This window comes from Larus michahellis, chromosome 3, assembly GCF_964199755.1.
Source record: "Larus michahellis chromosome 3, bLarMic1.1, whole genome shotgun sequence".
NCBI lineage: Eukaryota > Metazoa > Chordata > Aves > Charadriiformes > Laridae > Larus > Larus michahellis.
Genome location: NC_133898.1, coordinates 111,884,133 through 111,901,842, shown reverse-complemented (window position 1 = coordinate 111,901,842; position 17,710 = coordinate 111,884,133). Strand labels below are relative to the sequence as shown.

The following is a 17,710-nucleotide window of genomic DNA, read 5'->3' as shown; positions in this document are numbered from 1 at the left end:
CAGCTAGGGCCGCACAGCCGCTCGCTCACTCCTTCCAATTGCGATGGGGGAGAGAATTAGAAGAGTAAAAGTGAGGAATAAACTTGTGGGTTGAGATAAAAACAGTTTAACAGGCAGAGCAAAAGCTGCGCACGCAAGCAAAGCAAAGCAAGGAATTCATTCACTGCTTCCCATGGGCAAGCAGGTGTTCAGCCATACCCAGGAAAGCAGGGCTCCACCACGCGTAACGGTGACTTGGGAAGACAAACACCGTCACTCCAAATGGTCCCGCCTTCCTCCTCCTTCCCCCAGCTTTATATACTGAGCATGATGTCATATGCTATGGAATATCCCTTTGGTCAGTTGGGGTCAGCTGTCCCAGCTGTGTCCCCTCCCAGCTTCTTGTTGGTAGTGTGGTGTGAGGAGCAAAAAGAGCTTAGCAACAACTAAACATACTAGTGTGCTGTCCACGCTATTTCCAATCCCAAATCCAAGACCTAGCACTACACCAGCTGCTAGCAAGAAAGTTAACTTCATCCCAGATGAAACCATGACGCATTCAGGCATGACTACAGAATACAGCCAAACATGTTACAAACAGTGATTTGAGTAGTGTTTGCTTAGACTGTAAAACCTGAATGATCACTAGAACCCCACCCATAAACCAATGAACTTTCATAAAAGACAAATGAAATAAAAGCAAAATGGGCATCTTGCAAGGATAGAGTGAATGTGGAGAGACCTTTTCATTCCAAGGTATGTCACCTGGGTTATAATTGGATCTAATTAGCACACAGTATTCAGCTGTAACAATTCTTTAATTCTTTACCTTGAAGCTCAGTGACACTCGAAGATGTGAAATTTCTTCCTATCTTTGAAAACATCAAAGACGGTACTTCCAATCTAGCTTTTACAACTGAAAGCTCAATGATCAGTGCTGGAAAGGTGCAAATACATCAACAGGCATAAAGAATATTGATCTCTGGCTGGACGAACTCTTAAAGAGTTAATTGGTCAAAACAGAGTTCATTGTCTACAATTAAAGTTATATCTGCATGTATCAACACCAAATGCCAGTTATACTTTCAGCAATATGTAAGAAAAATGATGGACTTAGAATAAATAAATGTCATCAGAATCAACTTGAAAAATTCTTAGTTACCTATTCAGTGGTCTGATGATCCTGATGTTTTTAAATTTCACTTTAGAAAGCTAAGTTGTGGAAGTTTGTCTATGATCGCTTGCAGGTTATAGTGCATTCTTTTTTTTTATCCTGTTATACATGTTCATAAAATGTTTTCATCTCTTTGAAGGATTTAATTGGTATATTTGTGCAGCAGAACTACATGAAATTCTGAAATACCCATGCCAGTGCTACTTGGTTACTTCTCGTTATTATGGGCGAAATAATGGTTGAACGTGTCATGGAAACTACTTCATCATTTTTATTATCAACACTCATTTTCAGTTTTTTGTAAGTTTTTTCCAAGTTGTACCATGCAACTTCAACAGGAAACACTTCTGAAAATAAGATTGGCAATTCTACAGACAAACCAGCCCAATTTAAAGCAAATCATAGAATCATTGTAATTCCAAGTCCTTGTTAAAATACATTTAACAACATGATGGTAGCTTAATGTGCTAAATGAAGTGATTTTGTCCTAATACAAGAGACCTCATTACAAATCAACTTCTATAAGTAGTTAATTCTCATGGATTGATGACATAATAAGGATGCAGGTCATGGTTCCAGCAGAAAATAGGTGCAGAAGCTAGTCCTTTCTCTGATCTGCTCCATTGCCTTAGGGAAAAGTTCGATGGGTGGGGAGTCAGCCAACGCACCCTTTTAGTTATAGTTCTAGCTTTTTCATCTACTTGGTGTTAATTTTTTTTTTTTTTTGTGGCATAGTTCTTTCTCTGCATAGTCTGGCTTCTCTATAACAGCAAACAGGGGCAGTCATCTGCCTGTATATCTAATGCTTGTTTCACTAAAAGTGCAGAGTAAAAAGCAATGAAACTCTTCGTGGAAGAAGCAAGAGGATTTTGAGAGGAAGGGATCAGCTGAGAATAACTGAGATTGTGTTTCACTTATGGTGTGAAAAAATGACAATGTCACTTCTTCCTCTTACCTGCAATTTCCTATTTTCTTTTCCTTGTGCTTTATACCATAAGATTAGATGAGTTCATTGACTTAGATCTGAGGCCGACTGGGTCATACCCACTGTCTTAGGAAGGTGAGAATAATGTAAAATTGGGGAAAAAATAAGACCATGCGTTGTATGCAGCATGAGTTAGGAAAGTAGCTAGTGGCTGCCTAATGTTGGGCTCACTTGCCCAACATCTTCTTTCTTTCTTCTTTCACCTCCTTCCTCTCCAGTACAGATGCTGAATTGATTCATGCAAAAAACTAAATAGACTAGAAAACTTATGTTTAGTGATGGGCTCTTGACAAACCTCAAGAGGTACTTCTTCATATATGCACTGGGGATGAGAAAAGCATATCAAATGCCTTTGAATATATATATTTTTTTTTTCTAGAGATGGAAATAACTTTCTCAATGTAGCTATTGATACTAAAGCTGTGATCTCTGCCTTCAGCTATATTGTGTCAATATAAGATGATTGTGAGCTTGCACAACTTTCTTTTAAAAGTGTTGCATATGGAAGCCTGTTCTCATCAAATGACAAGTATTATTCCTTTAACCTTACTGTTGTAGCACCTATACTTAGCTGTGCTGCCCATACTGACTGGCGTGAATATACTGCTTCTCATAGGCACAACTAGAGATGAGGACTGCTTTCTTGCATTCCTTCATATATAGCACGAAACTGGTGAATCACAGGGAAAAAGTATACGTTGATTGAGTCATGATGACAGCTCTTGATCTGGAAGAGGTTTGCATCAAAGCTCTGAGGCTTACAATTTTTGGTGCGCCTTCAGAAAGGCTGCACAACATTACATAGGAAGAACCGAAGTTTAAAGCTAAAGCACTCAGAAGTTGAGTGTACGTCAAGGTCTTTTTTTCTGTGTATGTATGCAGAATGACTGTGATACCATAAGCCAGCGATTAAGGTCTTTCTAAGACTCAATTTTGGAGTGTTAAAAAGCAGGCATTCTTTATTGCAGCGCTGGGCGCACAGGGAATCACTTCACCTAGTGCGCGCGCCGAGTTGCTCAACTACAAAGGTTATAAGCAATCAGAATATACATATTAATTACATTTCCCAGAAATGATTAACATATTCATATTATCACCTAGAACTCATTAATATATGTAAATGTCCTTGATGCATGCACATCCATGTCCATTGGTGGTCTTCCAGGGTCCTCTGGTGGTCGTCGAGAGTCTTCCTCACCGTGTCGGCTGATTGAACTCGATCTTCGTGCATACTCAGTTAGTCTTTTGGCCTAGTTTGCAACTCTTGTTTTCACAAAACTAGCTTATTCTAGCATCTCTCCCTGTCTAGTCTACTCAAGGATACAATGTCTCAAGGCTTCCTTTTATCAAACTGAACCTAGCTAAGTATTTCAAATTTAGCTACATTATTCCAGTAAGGAGGGAACCATATGTTCTTTTTAAGCCCGTACCAGTAAGGCCTGAGGGGCCTTCCACCCCAGCGTTTTGTGCTGTTCAAGGCTACTCTATCAACTGCTACAATGACATAATCACTGTTTTGCATGCTTGCTGTATGATTCAATATGCAAAATGGACGACAAATAGAGTAAGGATTTCAAGAAGCTCTCGTTTTACAGTTAGGCTAGTATCTAGGGAAGCTGAGTGGCATTCCTTTTCTGACAGATTTGGATGGGATGTCAAAGGGCACTCAAAAGAAAAAAAAAGGATGCGTACATTAGTACTGACTAAAATATTCCATAAGCAAGCCTAAGTTTGCTGTCACATAGTTTTTAAGTAACTAATGCTGCAATAATGTTCATTTGGTATGTGCCAAAAAATTGCTAGATTGCTAGTTAATGGCAGATTTTGCACTTAAAATATGGGACGGATTTCAGCTGAAGGAAACCATAAGGAGTATGATTTAAAGTGTTTTTGAATAGATTAGATCCACAGAGTTAAAATGGCTTTCTAATGCAAATTCTGATTGGTTTTAATGTTAGGTTGTTTGTTTTCGTTTTCTGTTTTACAGTGTTATGTGGGAACCAATGGGAGACGGTAAAAAGATTATTTCGCTGGCTGATAATAACATATTATTGTGGGATTTACAGGAAAGTTCAGCCAAAGCTGTGGTAAGAATTTTTTTTTAACAAATCATGATACACTTGAACATAGTACAAACAACATTCACTAGCCTAGAACTTGCTAATCTTTTAACTATACCTTCAGAAATATCTTGTTGCCTTTAATGTGGGTGGGGTAAATAAGTACTCTATCAGTTGTCTTGAATATGATTGTTTAAGAGTAGTATTTTGTATCTGTTGCTAGGGGTTAAATATTTTCCTTTTTCTAGAGTTCCCCTTACTTTCCTACTGATTTTTATAGTGAATAATCTAAAATAAAGCAATGCTATTTTGGTAAAATTTGTGATCAGTAAAGCCTAAAGGTTGTTGAATTCAGATAATAGTTTATTAAGTTATGTTGGTTAATACCATGCAGCTCTTGCTCCTTTTATGTATAAGCATAATATAAATTTCTCTATTTACTATGATCTGCTTTGAGTTCTCAGTATTAATTTAATTTATTATTATACTGTCTATTCAGATTATTTCACTTGTTAAAACCTTATTCAGGAACATATATAAACAGGAACATACATGAAAAGGTGTCATTGACATAGATTTCTGTCCAATTATGACACCTCTTATAGATAAACAAAAAAATTTGTTTATATATAATGACATAGATTGTGTATAGAAAACTTTGAGTGTTTCTGGATAGAGTAATTTAGGTCAGTGTCTACCCTTGAAAATGGAAACTGGTTATGTCAAGGATATTATTATTCAGATGATCCATTGTCACTTCTTGAATTAACTCCCCAGTTTGACTTGTTCTGGGTTAATTTCTTTTTTTGGATGCTGCAGAATCAGACTTTTCAACTGGCATTTGCTTGAGGAGTCAAGACGTTGTGTCCATAAACTCTTCCCTGTTGTATGATCTGAGTGTGTGCAAATAGGTGAAGTCTTAAGTTATTTTTTTGCTAGATTTTTGCATAGTATCACTGTAATGTAATATAGTTTAATCTTTTATGGTCATAATTAAGCCCTTTGGGTTCCTTCACTAGATGAGGAAACTTTAGGGTTTTTTCCAGCCTGGAACTTCAGTCAGTGTTATGTTACCTTCCAAGGCTTCTTCAAAGTAGTGTTTATTTTTATCAAACTGATGTTGAGAGTTTCTGAAGGCTGGCCTCCAGGAGCTTGTCTGTAGCATTGTATCCACTGGATCTGCATTACTCCTCTGTTAGTCAGGATTTCTTTTCTGATGCCTGAATAACACACAGACTATTTTGGAAAGCCTTCTTTAAACCTGGTGAAAAACTGTTTTTGGAGATGATACTGCTTCCGTGCTATAACTCCACGTCTCTTTGAAGTGCTGGGATTGCTAGACTACTTAGCATTTTCCCTTTCTCTCTTTGGGCAGCTCTGTCCTCTCTTGCTAAAGTTCTTTCGAACGTTAGTTAGTTTTTTCACTGTCCCAACCACTTTCTCGTAACTGTCTCAAATTTATTTACTAAAATTTTGCACGTTGTGTCTTCCTTCTACTATTACTTTCCTCAAAACAAACCTCCTTGCTCCGACACACAAATATTGGTGAGTGTAACTATGACTTCCGTTTTCTTTCCTTCCATCACTAGAATTGCGATCTGCATAATTTTGGAGAGGATGAGACTCTTCATCAGTCTCCGTAATTTCAGCATGATTTTGGAAATCAGCATTTCTGTCCTCAAAGCAATTTTCAGTTTGCTGATCCCTTTAGTATTTCAATTAGCGTTCCTTACCTGGAATATCTGTTATTCTGTTACTTTTAAAATATGCCTGTACTGCATCAAATATTGATTGCAAAATAAAGACTCCAGAAGGCAAAGTGATAAAGGAACTAAGAGGATTTAATCTGTGACGTTTGTTATATGCTTATATTTGATACAAGGAAACAAGAAAAACAAAAGTGAAATTCTGCATTAAAAAACCTGCTTCATCTAATGAAGCTAAGACTATGAAAGTAGATATATCAATGCTTGACTGACATCTTCAAATAGGAGTATTTTGAAAGGTCTGTTAAAAACCTTTGTTTGCAGAAGTTAGGAATGTCAATTAGGGTTTACAGTCAGGCTTTCAGGAGACCTGGTATAGAATTTGGCTGATTTTTCTATTTTTCTGTCTCAAATAATCTAGTATCTCATGTGAGTGCACTGTAAATTAGTATTGCTTATGATTAAAATTTTGCCTGGAAATAACTGTTTACCATTATCAGTCTTCTGATTTAGCAATTTTGAGTTACCCTTAGACGATATTTGCTTCATCACTGAGTCAGTGACTGCTTTTAAAGTGTAGTTTAATAGTGAAAGTCCATGGAAACTTGACTCTCAGAAAACATATCTCCAGGCATCTAAATCTTAAGCCAGGTGAATCTCTTCAAAGATGACTGGTATTGTTGCATTTCTGTTGAATTTTTGTCTGCAACAAATTTGTCTCAAACGTGTCTGTGGGTTCCTGAGTTAACCAGAGTCCAACTAAACAAGACGTCTCCTTAAGATGTCTACCTTAGACTTTCTAGTAAGTGAAATGATGACAATCCGAAGTCCAGTATAACAGGCTTTTTCAGGCCTAGGATAAACCTCTGTGTATTTCTGAAATCTTTCTGAAACATACTATATAGTTCTGTGTGTTTGTTTGGGTTTTTTTCCCCTTTCAATGTTTTTCACTAACTTTTTTCTTCATTACAGTATTTAATATAGGAATATATGCCTATATTTGCATTAAGACAAGCTTTTCCTCTCCTTTTGATCACTCCCTTTATTATTGTTTTGAGGACATTACCTTCTGGGGTGAAACCAATCTTATGCTCACTGCATCATTACCTTTTGCAATTAAATTAGCTATTCTTTGTCATTTATAATCATTAGCTGAACCCAAGAGAAGCCCAACCAATCCACAAAGTCTGGGTAGATTCTGCTGAAAAGACAACAGTTAATATTTCGGTATACAGACTTTAGGTTGGATGTCACCAAATCACTAGAACTCTTCCTGGGTAAATGCAGTATGGTTTGGAACGGCAGATGAGTGCAGTTGGAGATGTTAAAATATAGATATTTTTCTATTTGCCTGATGTTTTTACAAAGGGGAGGAGTAGAGGTGTGGTTTTGATAATTTTATTCAAATGATTAATTTGATTCCTTTTAGATTTTTTAGCCATTCTGGATTCTTTAGTAGTGTTTAACCTATAGGTGATCTTAATTCAGAACAACAGAAAATACCTGGCAGTGGCATTCCAGGCAAGACGGAAGGTTTTGTGGGGAAGATTTCACACTCTCTCTGGAGAAAAGTGACGTATCCAAATATAGGAGGATGTTAGGAATAAGCATGAAATGCTTTCTTGGCAAGATGGCTGCTGTTTCTCAAGGCAGGAAACACATTGTGGGCTTCAGTTGGAGAACTTTGTGGTGTCCCATAATTACTGCAACTAGAATAGACACAGATTAATTAAAGGAGGGCAAAAAACTGTCTGAAGAAAAAGGAAAGAGAAATTACTGGATCAGAAAGAGGATAGAAGACCAGTTCTTAAAGAGTTGGTGCTGGGATCAATTTTGTTTAATGGACTCCTTAATGATAGCATAGGAGTGAAATGATGAAAATTGTTGATGACAAACTTGGAACACATCATCAGTATATAGGAGCAACAATGTATTTCAGAGGATGAACTTCATGTTTAGTTTAATTCTTGTAGTATAAAGCAGAAAACATGTGTTTAAGGAATAAAAATATTTTCTTGCTGTGCCATAGAAACTCAGCATTTAAAAACATGTGGATTCTATTACTTGCCTATTCTGAGAATGACTCTCGGCTTCCAGTATGATGAGGCTATTTGAAAAGGCAAATGATTGTAAGATGGTTCAGGAGACAAGAACATTTATGAAAGGACTACATGGCATGGTTGCCTGCAGTGGGAGCAATTTAACTCAATGAATTTAAAGTCCTCATCAATACTTCTATTTCTGTCAATAACAAGCCAGAACAACACTCATTCCTTCTTAACCTGGATCTCAAAGTAGTCTTTCAACGGCTTTGTTACTGTCATTATTACAAGGACATCTCCTTGAGGCTATCTTGAGATCTCCACACAATCTTCAGCATGAACAGAATTGTGACCCGTTTCCAGTTGATGAGAATATGGTTAAAAAGTAAAAAAAAAAAAAAAACACCCCAAAACAAAACAATAAACCCCCACAACCCAAAACAAACAAACCAAAACCCAAAACTGTTCTTGGAAGATGTTTTCTAATGTTTTGTGTCAAAGTCTGTTTGAGGGGAAAAAACTGACCTTCCAAATGCATGACATAATTGTTAGTTTTTAGCCATTCTACCTTAGAATTAGTTTATACATTAACAAAAAAATCCCCAAACACACAAACAAACAAAAAAAAAACAAAAAACACCCAACCCCCCAAGTTGTGCATATAAAAACTTATTTATTAGATGAAGATAGTTTATTGAGGAAACGGAACTACATGTTTTCAGTTACCATTTAATGGAGAAATATATAGAACTTTGGAACTCGTCTTCTAGCATTGTTTTTCATATGTTGTGAGAGGAGAAAAGTTCAGCCCCCCTCATAGAAGAGTTGAAAAATTCTATCATTCGTCTGCTTCATGCTGCTCAGTTCTAAGAATGGTTACGCTGGTCCGTACCTGAGTCCATCCAGCTCCAGTATTCTGCTTGAAACAGTGCCCATATCAGACTTCAAGGAAAAGTTCAGTGGAGCAAATGTATTGGATATTTTGCCCTTAAGACTCAGTCTTCTACTCTCTTCGGTCCAAGGATTTCTCTAAGCCTGGTTGGGTTTGTCTTCTTAGTGTAACCCTTAATAGATGTTTCCTCCAAATACTTTCCTATTCTGTTCTTGGTTATAAGTCAGCTTTATGCATTCAAGTGTCTTTTGTCAAGGTGTCCATTGGGCACCTTTTTTTTGTTTACTGTTGAATCTGACTTCTACATGTTTCGTTCAATGGCCCATAGCTCTTTTTATGGAAGGGAGCATGAACAATTGGTTCACTGTCTCCATGCTGCTTGTATTTTTTCTAGATAATTTCTGTACCCTCTAGAGGTTAACATATGTTGGGGTTTGTTTTTTTTAAGAATACTGCCCACCCTTTCCTCTTTCCAAATTAGTCCTTATGAGATAAGAATTTGAAGCAGAGAAAGGCATCTCAGTCCTTACTGATGTATTGTTAAAAATAAGTTGGAGTAATTGATGTTTTCACTTGAATACACAGAAATCAGTCCTTCAAAAGTAGAAAAAAAAAAATAGACTTTTTCATATTCAGATACTGTACTTTTGTAGAACCCCTTCCTTCATGGAGGATAACATACACAGTTCTGTTCCGATCATATTACGTTGCTTAATTTTTTTCAGAACCTTTTATCTCATATCATTGTTCTCATGCAATTGTAGTATAATATCATACTGCCCTCTTATTATTGGTCTTATGTCACCAGCTTTAGGCGTTGATCCACTTAAGAACAGTGTTAAATCCATCCATATTCTGATAATCATTTTACACTGTTCGTGATTGCATTCACCATGAGGGTGATGAGACACTGGAACAGGTTGCCCAGAGAGGTGGTGGAAGCCCCATCCCTGGAAGTTTTTAAGTCCAGGCTGGATGGGGCTCTGAGCAACCTGATCTAGTGGGAGGTGTCCCTGCCCATGGCAGGGGGGTTGGAACTAGATGATCTTTAAGGTCCCCTCCAACCCTAACAATTCTATGATTCTAATTCTATGATTTTGTCCATACCTTTTTCTAAAGTCAATGTGTGATCCTTGCACGATGCAAGAACAATAGCTAATTCTGTTGTCTAAAAGTAGACATTGGATCTTAGTCACTTCCTTTTTTTTTTCCTTACCGTAAGTCACATTTTGTGTTTATAAAATATTACCGTGAATTGTTTTCCTTCAATATCCAGTGAGGCCCTTAGAGCTACATGTTTTCATCTTCTGGGCAGCACAAACCCAAATCCTGATGTGAGATTAATGTCTAAAATACAACTTTGTCATGTTTTCCTTTCCTTGTGTAGTCAACTTTTCTGCCTTTAAAGAAGTGGAGGGAAGAGTTCAAAAAAGCTTGCTTACCTGTCTGTATATTTAGGTATGAATTAAAACTAAAGCTAGGGTTTTTTTGAACCTGTATTTGTGATTCCAGACTACCAGCTTTGTTTCCTTTAAGCTCATTTCGTGGATTTTCAGGAGGGAGACTTGCAGACTTCCTTCTGTTATGTACGGATTCCTTTTTATTATGAAAATTTCCCTCCCTTACCTCTTAGCTTTCCTTTAAATCCGTGCAGTTCCTTTCAGGCTCATAGAAGACATGCAAAAGAACATTGAACAAAACCTTATTCAGTAACTCCTGGGATTTCATTTTATTAACAGAAGTCTACCATGAGTTGATTGGGAACTTGGCTGTATACATAGTTGGACATCCATACGAGGAAGGATGTCATTTAATTCCTGCAAGTACATAAGAATTGCTTGGGAAGGCAAGGATGACTTGGCCAATCTAACATGTATGTGATTTTTTTTTTTCATGTGTGTTGTTAAGAAATAGCGCAGGATACATGTGCTGGCCTCACCCCTGAACTTTTGACCAGAAAGAAAAAAAATAATATCTTTTTATAATAGTTTACATGATAAAAGTTGAAATGAAGACTTAAAAAATAAAATATGGATGGAATGCTGGAGAAAGTATTATCTACTGCTTACAAAGACCTTCTTCCTCAAGTCACATTTTGGATATACAACGCTTTCTGTCTCAAGAACAGAATTTGAAAATACCTGATAAGAGATACTCTTTTTGTTGGCACCATCTTACTGTCAGCGTTAGCATTTGCTTCCCTCTTCTCCCCCAAGTCTGAGCTTTGTATGGCCAAGACTGATTACTTGGCTGAATAAACTTAGTTTAATTCTTGAAATGACCCACTCAAGCTCTGCATATTCTCTTGTGGCTAGAATCTGGTGTGTGTCTAGTTTAGTTTATTATCCTGCATCCAGTGTCCTGTGCAGTATTTTTCTTAATGCTAATAACCTGCAGGTTGTAGAAAGGCTTTCAGACCGTTTTTGTACTTGAGGAGGAATGGCGCTAGAGGAGTAGGTTTGGCCACAGTGTTATATCATTCATTAACACATCAGCAATATATGATCTTGCATGCTGGAAATTCTACGTTCTTTTAAAAAAAATTTGGAAGGCAACACTTCTTAGGTATCATAGACTTCAGTGATAGAAGAGTTGTAATTTCTAGATTGTTAATCTGAATGCTAAATAAATATGATATTCTTGGTGGAACTGTAATAGCGAAGACTTAGCAAAATACAGAAATGGATGTTGGTACCAAGTACAAATAAATTTCAGTAGTCTCGTATGACAGCATATTTTTCTGTTGAAGTCAGTTAAAGTTTATGTAAGCAGTATGTATGTTTTAGTGTTCTGTTTTTTTCTTTTCAGTGTAATATTTCTGCTGAGAAATCTTCTATTTAATAGAATATTTACGATGTATTAGGATTTAGGTAAAGGAGAAAAGTGATCCAATGAGATCCAGTGCAGTAATCTACTTTTGTGAAATACCTCTTAATGAAACATTTTGAAATACGACCATCATGTGAAAGGTGACCAAATAAGTCTGGTGTCTGCCTCGCCACTCGAAATTTGTATAAATTTTATATTTTACTAAAATGCAAAAACTCTGGTTTTCCTCCCACCCCCCCTTTGGATATTAAACAATCAGTTTCAGTAAGTGATTAGAAGTAATTCGCAGTGTCTGCAACTTCATTTTTCCCCATGTTCATGTGGAATTGGAGTATAATTTGCTGTACAACTTCAAAGAGAAAGTTGATGACTTTGTACCTTCTTCTTATTAACTGTGGAGATCCAGAGCTGGTTGCTCAATGTTATGCAAGCATGATTTTGGAACTGAAATATTTAATTCTCGCAAAAGATTTGTGATCTAGTACCTGCTGTTATATTAATAGGCATGTATGTGATGACATGGGCACCTGGGTCTTGATTTTTTTTTTATTTTTAAAAGCTGCTTTATGTTTATCAAAGAGTCTTTGACACTATAATTCTGTTTCTACAGATAAAATTTGGCATTTTGACATAGCAAAACATTCTTGTAAGACTGTTCATGAAACTAAATGCCTGTGTTTATTTGTCTGTTTGAGGCAGCTACAAATTTGTGCACGGTGCCCCTATTAATGTGAAACTGTTTATTTTAGTTTATAAAGTAGTATGGTACTTCTTATATTTGTGAATACATTACACTGCGTAAGCTTTTGTAAAAATTACTTTGTGAGATACAAAATCAGCTCTAGCTTTTATTTTTTTCCATTTTTTTATCGTAGGATTTTGGTAGTTTGTTACACTTGGAACAATAGGCTGTTGTGCAGTTTTTGTCTTCAGTGGAACTAATTTCATTTTAGCATTACATTTAGAAACATTGCCAGCTTTGTTTTGTTATTTTAGCTGTCTAGTTCTGCAGCCTTGGAAGGGAAAGGACAATTAAAATTTACTTCTGGAAGATGGAGTCCACACCACAACTGTACACAGATTGCAACAGCCAACGATACCACTGTTCGAGGATGGGATACACGAAGCATGAGGTAATGAGAAATTTCAGTCTTGTTCTCCAAAAGAGACAAATCTCCTTTGGAGATAGATTTTTTCATTTTTTTTTTCATTGCTCCTAACGTTTGTGGGGGGTTTGGTTGGGGTTTTTTTTTTTTGGTTTGGTTTTTTATTTCTTTTTTTTTTTTTTTTTTTTTTTAGAGATTAGAAATGTGGCAAAGCTATCATTTATAATAGGAATGCTTGGGCTTGCGAGCTGATATACTTACAAGTTAGTAAGGGGCTTTCTCTGTTTTTCTCCCCTCAGCTTCAGTTCAAACTTGTATATTGAGTTTTACTGAGCTATGTGCTAGTCTCAAGATTATTTGCTTAATACATAGGTATTACCTGAATGAACCTGTTCTGTAATTCAACCTGAAAATGATTTTACAACAGTCCTGAGTATGCTATGAACTGTCTTCATAGCATGCTGTTTAAAGGTAACTTCAATCTCTGAAGGTAATTCACAGGTTAAGTTCAATCTTTTCTGATTTTAACAAATAGCATAGTGTACTATATTAAAGATTGTAGCATGCTATTTACATGAAACTACTGAATCTATCAAAGTCATAACCGAATCAATTAAAGCTTTGAATATACCTAATAAGGTGTTTCCCCCCTGCTCAGTTGTGATTTTGATAAGCAAAGGAGTGATGTTGTGCACATCTGTTGCCATGACTACTAAAACCTGTGCAAGCTTTTTTAAGATACGCTTTATCCCCTTAGCACATAGTAATTTATCACTAAACCAAGAAGACTGATGTCTTGTAATAACTTTTGTTGCCTTAAAGGGGGATGACTTTAAATTTAGTTCTATGGTTCCTGCCAGCTCAGGGGTATAGCAATAAATCCCCATGTTTGCCAGCCTTATGTGTTTTTGCCAAAAAGGTTTATTTAATTTAAGAAACAAAAGCTAAAAATACAAATACAATAATTAAAAGTCACTTCCTGTGTGCTTGTCATCAGGTTTGAAAGTCCTGTTCTTTGCCTTGTAAAAGGATGTATAAAAATCTAACTTGCTATATATATGCACATTTTCATTTATGAAAACTCATTTAAAAGAAGTGTACAAGACAGGAAAGAAAGGTTAAAGAAGATTTTTTTTGTAAAGTTCCTTTTTTAAAATGTTTTTTTTAATCATTCTATTTTTAACATATAGCATGCAGGCCTTAAGATTAAAGCCTGTGTTTTTAAGTAGAAAATGTTAAATACTGTGAAATCTGTTTCATGCGCCATCCCATTAGAAAAAGCATCTCTATCTTGCATTTAGTGAATACTCTGAGTAACTTTTATGAAAGAAAGATAGTCCAGATATTAACAAGAAGGGTGGCTTAGTTAACAAAAGCAACCCCCACAATTCTAATTACTTTAAGTGAAGCACAGGTTAGATAGTCCTTGAACCAGTTTACAAATATTAGGCTATGCCAAAGAGCTGTTTGCAATGTACTTGAAAAATATGTGCAAGAATAAGTCTCATCTGCAATTACACTGTAATATGTCTAGAATTATGTGAATATTTGATAATGACTAGTTAGGCTAGAAGTAGTTTAAAGCAGGGCAGTATAAACTGTGGCAGTATAAGAAGCAAAAAATGAGAAGGGAAGGGGGGGGGGCAGGAAATCAAGGACAGAAACCTGCTATACCAGCAAACAATAGGAGAGGAGAGATAGTGAAGAAGTAGCTAGAATAGCTCCTTCCATGGAGTGCGATTATGATAGCTGTAAGATAGAGGGAGTAACTGGTTTTGGACGTAGCAAACAAAGAAAGGGAGGGGAAAAAAAGAGGTTGGTGGGAAGACTCCTAGACTAGATTAGGAAGCAATCTTAATCAGAGAAGAGCTTGTGAAGCAGAGGAGACAGACACTAGGCTGAATAGATTTAGAGAGAGAACTGTATCAGGAAAATACAGACTCCAAGAATAAATTCTAAAAAATATGGAAGAAGAAGAATTTGAGAAGATGGATCGAGTAGATGGAGAAAATGTTCATGTGGTCTGGCCTTACTCTTAGGATGTAAGTGGGAAATTCAGTGTATGTATTATTGCTGTAGGTAGGATAATAGAGCAAAAGAAAACAATATTCATATTTGGAAAGGGATCAAGTGGTCAGAATAATAGTTAAGGTGGAATAAAAGCTTTCATGGTAAGCACTACTGAATACAGAGTGGACAGTGGTATTTCTTGTTAAGCCCTTACACGCATCTCCATGAGGAATGCAAAAAGTGCAGGAAAGAAGTGAAAGCTGCAATAAAGGAGGAAAGAAGTGTTTTATTGCTGCAAGCATGCTTGAGATTTAAAAAAACTCCCATAGAGATGTTTCAAGAAATTAAGAGGAAGTGATAAATTCAGCTGCCAGAATACCTAGTAGAAAAGCATACCGGAGTGATATCCTTAACCTCTCAAACTCTGAGAAGAGTGTTGATGTTCAGTATCTAAGTAATATCCTCTATAGAATAGAATCATAGAATGTGTTGGGTTGGAAGGGACCTTTAAAGGTTGTCTGGTCCAACCCCCCTGCAATAAGCAGAGGCATCTTCAACTACATCAGGTCGCACAGAGCCCTGGCCAACCTGACCTTGAATGTTTCCAGGGATGGGGCAGGTACCACCTCTCTGGGCAACCTGTTCCACTGTTTCACTAGTCTCATTGTAAAAAAATTTATTCCCTCTATCTAGTTTAACCTCTTTTAGTTTAAGCCCATTAACCCCTTGTCCTGTCGCAACAGGTCCTGATAAAAAGTTTGTCCCCATCTTTCGTGTTGGCCCCCTCTAGGTACTGAAAGGCTGCAATAAGGTCACCCCGGAGCCTTCTCTTCTCCAGGCTGAACAACCCCAACTCCCTCAGCCTGTCCTCATAGGGTTCAAATGTTCCATCTCTGATCATTTTTGTGGTTCTCCTCTGGACTCTCTCCAACAGGTCCATGTCTTTCCTGTGCTGAGGGCTCCAGAGCTGGATGCAGTACTCCAGGTGGGATGACTATCCCAAGAGACTGCCAAAGCTGTCAGGATAGGGCTTAGTATAGGCCTAGTATACTCTGAATCTCTCACTATTGAGTTACTTTGCTTTATATTAGTAGTTAGGTACTGAGAGCAAGAGACTTCTCTATCTGGTCTTGACAGGAGACCGTTTGTACGGTGCAAGAAATAGAAAGTTGTGCTCAGTCTATGTTTTTTGAAAAGAAAAATTTTCCATTAAAAAAAATGCTCACAAAGCATTGACAACTTCTAGTGAAGATTGTAGGAGACTATCAAATCTAAGTAGAACTTTGGTAGATGTTGGCTTTGAGAAAACTGGTAATGCAATAGTGGAAACAAAAAAAACCCCAAAACCCAAGTTTAAGCAGTGAGACAGGGAGACAAACTGATGGAACACAATGTTTTTATAATAAGGATGCTAGGTTGTTAGCTTCTGAAGTGGTCCAGATGGATGCGTATGTGCATGGCTGAGTAGTTTAAGGGACACAGGTAAATTAATGATAAATGCCAGAGCTCAAGAAGGTAAGTTCAAAATAAAGCAATAATAAAAAGCTGTTGTTCATATCTGTTGCATCACTTGCATCTCAGCTTTTCATATGGGGAGAACTAGATGTCATAAATACAGAATTAGGATAACTACTTAGGGGTGGAGAAGCTCTTATCTGAAAATGTTGTGGTTTAGTAGCAGACATGTCATAACAGTTGTTAAAAAGCTGTGCTAGAATCATCTGGAACTACTGTTTCCTTTTAGCTCCAGATGATCCTAATGCAAACAAGGAAAGAACAAAGCTTCAAAGCAAGCTGAGAAATCTATACAAGTCGCTGTTGTTAACAGCTGGGATTTCCCTAAACTGTTCACTAGCAATGGGAACTCTAGGTCTGCGGGTGCTGAGGGGATTATGCAAGTTTCCAGGGAAACAGATTCCTGTCAGTGGAGTGCAGTTAGCTTTTTATAGACCATTTAATTTTTTTAATGTGTTTTACAGACAGATATATTGCATAGAAAATGCCCACGGACAGCTGGTACGAGACCTAGACTTTAATCCCAATAAACAGTACTACCTGGCTAGCTGTGGAGATGACTGCAAGGTGAAATTCTGGGACACAAGAAATGTCACTGAACCAGTGAAGACACTAGAGGAGCATTCCCACTGGTAGAACAAATTATCTGCATGCTGTTTTGCGGGTGGATGGCTTGTGTAATTTATTCAGCTAATTATTTTACTGTTTAGGAACAATGCAAACTAACTGTGTTCTATTGTGAATAACCATTTTTCTGCACAAGAGGAAAGGTTTCAACGTGTGAATGTTACTTGTGTGATTGTAAATTAAGAGTTTAGACAATGTTAGTCTAATTGGCAAGAAACTGTTATTAACCTTGTTGTGAAATAGGGTACACCTTTGAGAAGCACGGCACAGAGTGTGGCTTGCAGGGGCTGGCTGGGACAAGGTGTGCCTTCCCAAATGGAGCCTGATCTGCTGCACCTGACATGCAGAAAAGCAGCTGCTGTCTATCTTTCTGTTGTGGAATGGTTGAAATGCTCAATAATTCGGCCCTACTTTTTTCATGCTCTTTACAGCCCTTGAGCCAGAATATGCAAGTGAGTCATTTTATTCTCTGAGATAATATTGAGAGCTTGTATCTACCGCTCTGGCCTGTGGCTGGAGCAAGGAGAGAATCTTGTCTGACGTTTGCAGACTTCAGTGGTTAAGAAAAGATGAGCAGTTCATATTTTCTAAAATTTGGGTTGGAGTAATTCTTGCAAAATAAATCTGGACCCTGAAGCTACTTTGAGGGGAATGAAGATGTGAATTAACAGAAGCAGCACTTTTTTCCAGAAGATTAAAAGAAAAAGAATAAAACAAGAACCGTAAGACATTTGGTATTAACTTGATTTGTAAAATGTAAAAACTGAAAAGAAATATAATCCTAC

General features: G+C 37.0%; 1 protein-coding gene across 2 annotated transcripts in view; it reads left to right on the top strand.

Annotated features, from left to right (window-relative positions):
- The window catches only part of EIPR1 (EARP complex and GARP complex interacting protein 1), an 88,978-nt gene that overhangs the window by 54,610 nt on the left and 16,658 nt on the right, over window positions 1–17,710 (top strand). For both annotated transcript variants that reach the window (XM_074581771.1, XM_074581769.1), the window contains exons 5-7: window positions 4,126–4,225; window positions 12,664–12,800; window positions 16,763–16,930. In XM_074581771.1, coding sequence (XP_074437872.1) covers window positions 4,126–4,225; window positions 12,664–12,800; window positions 16,763–16,930 — 405 coding nt within the window. The remainder of the gene's footprint in view (window positions 1–4,125; window positions 4,226–12,663; window positions 12,801–16,762; window positions 16,931–17,710) is intronic.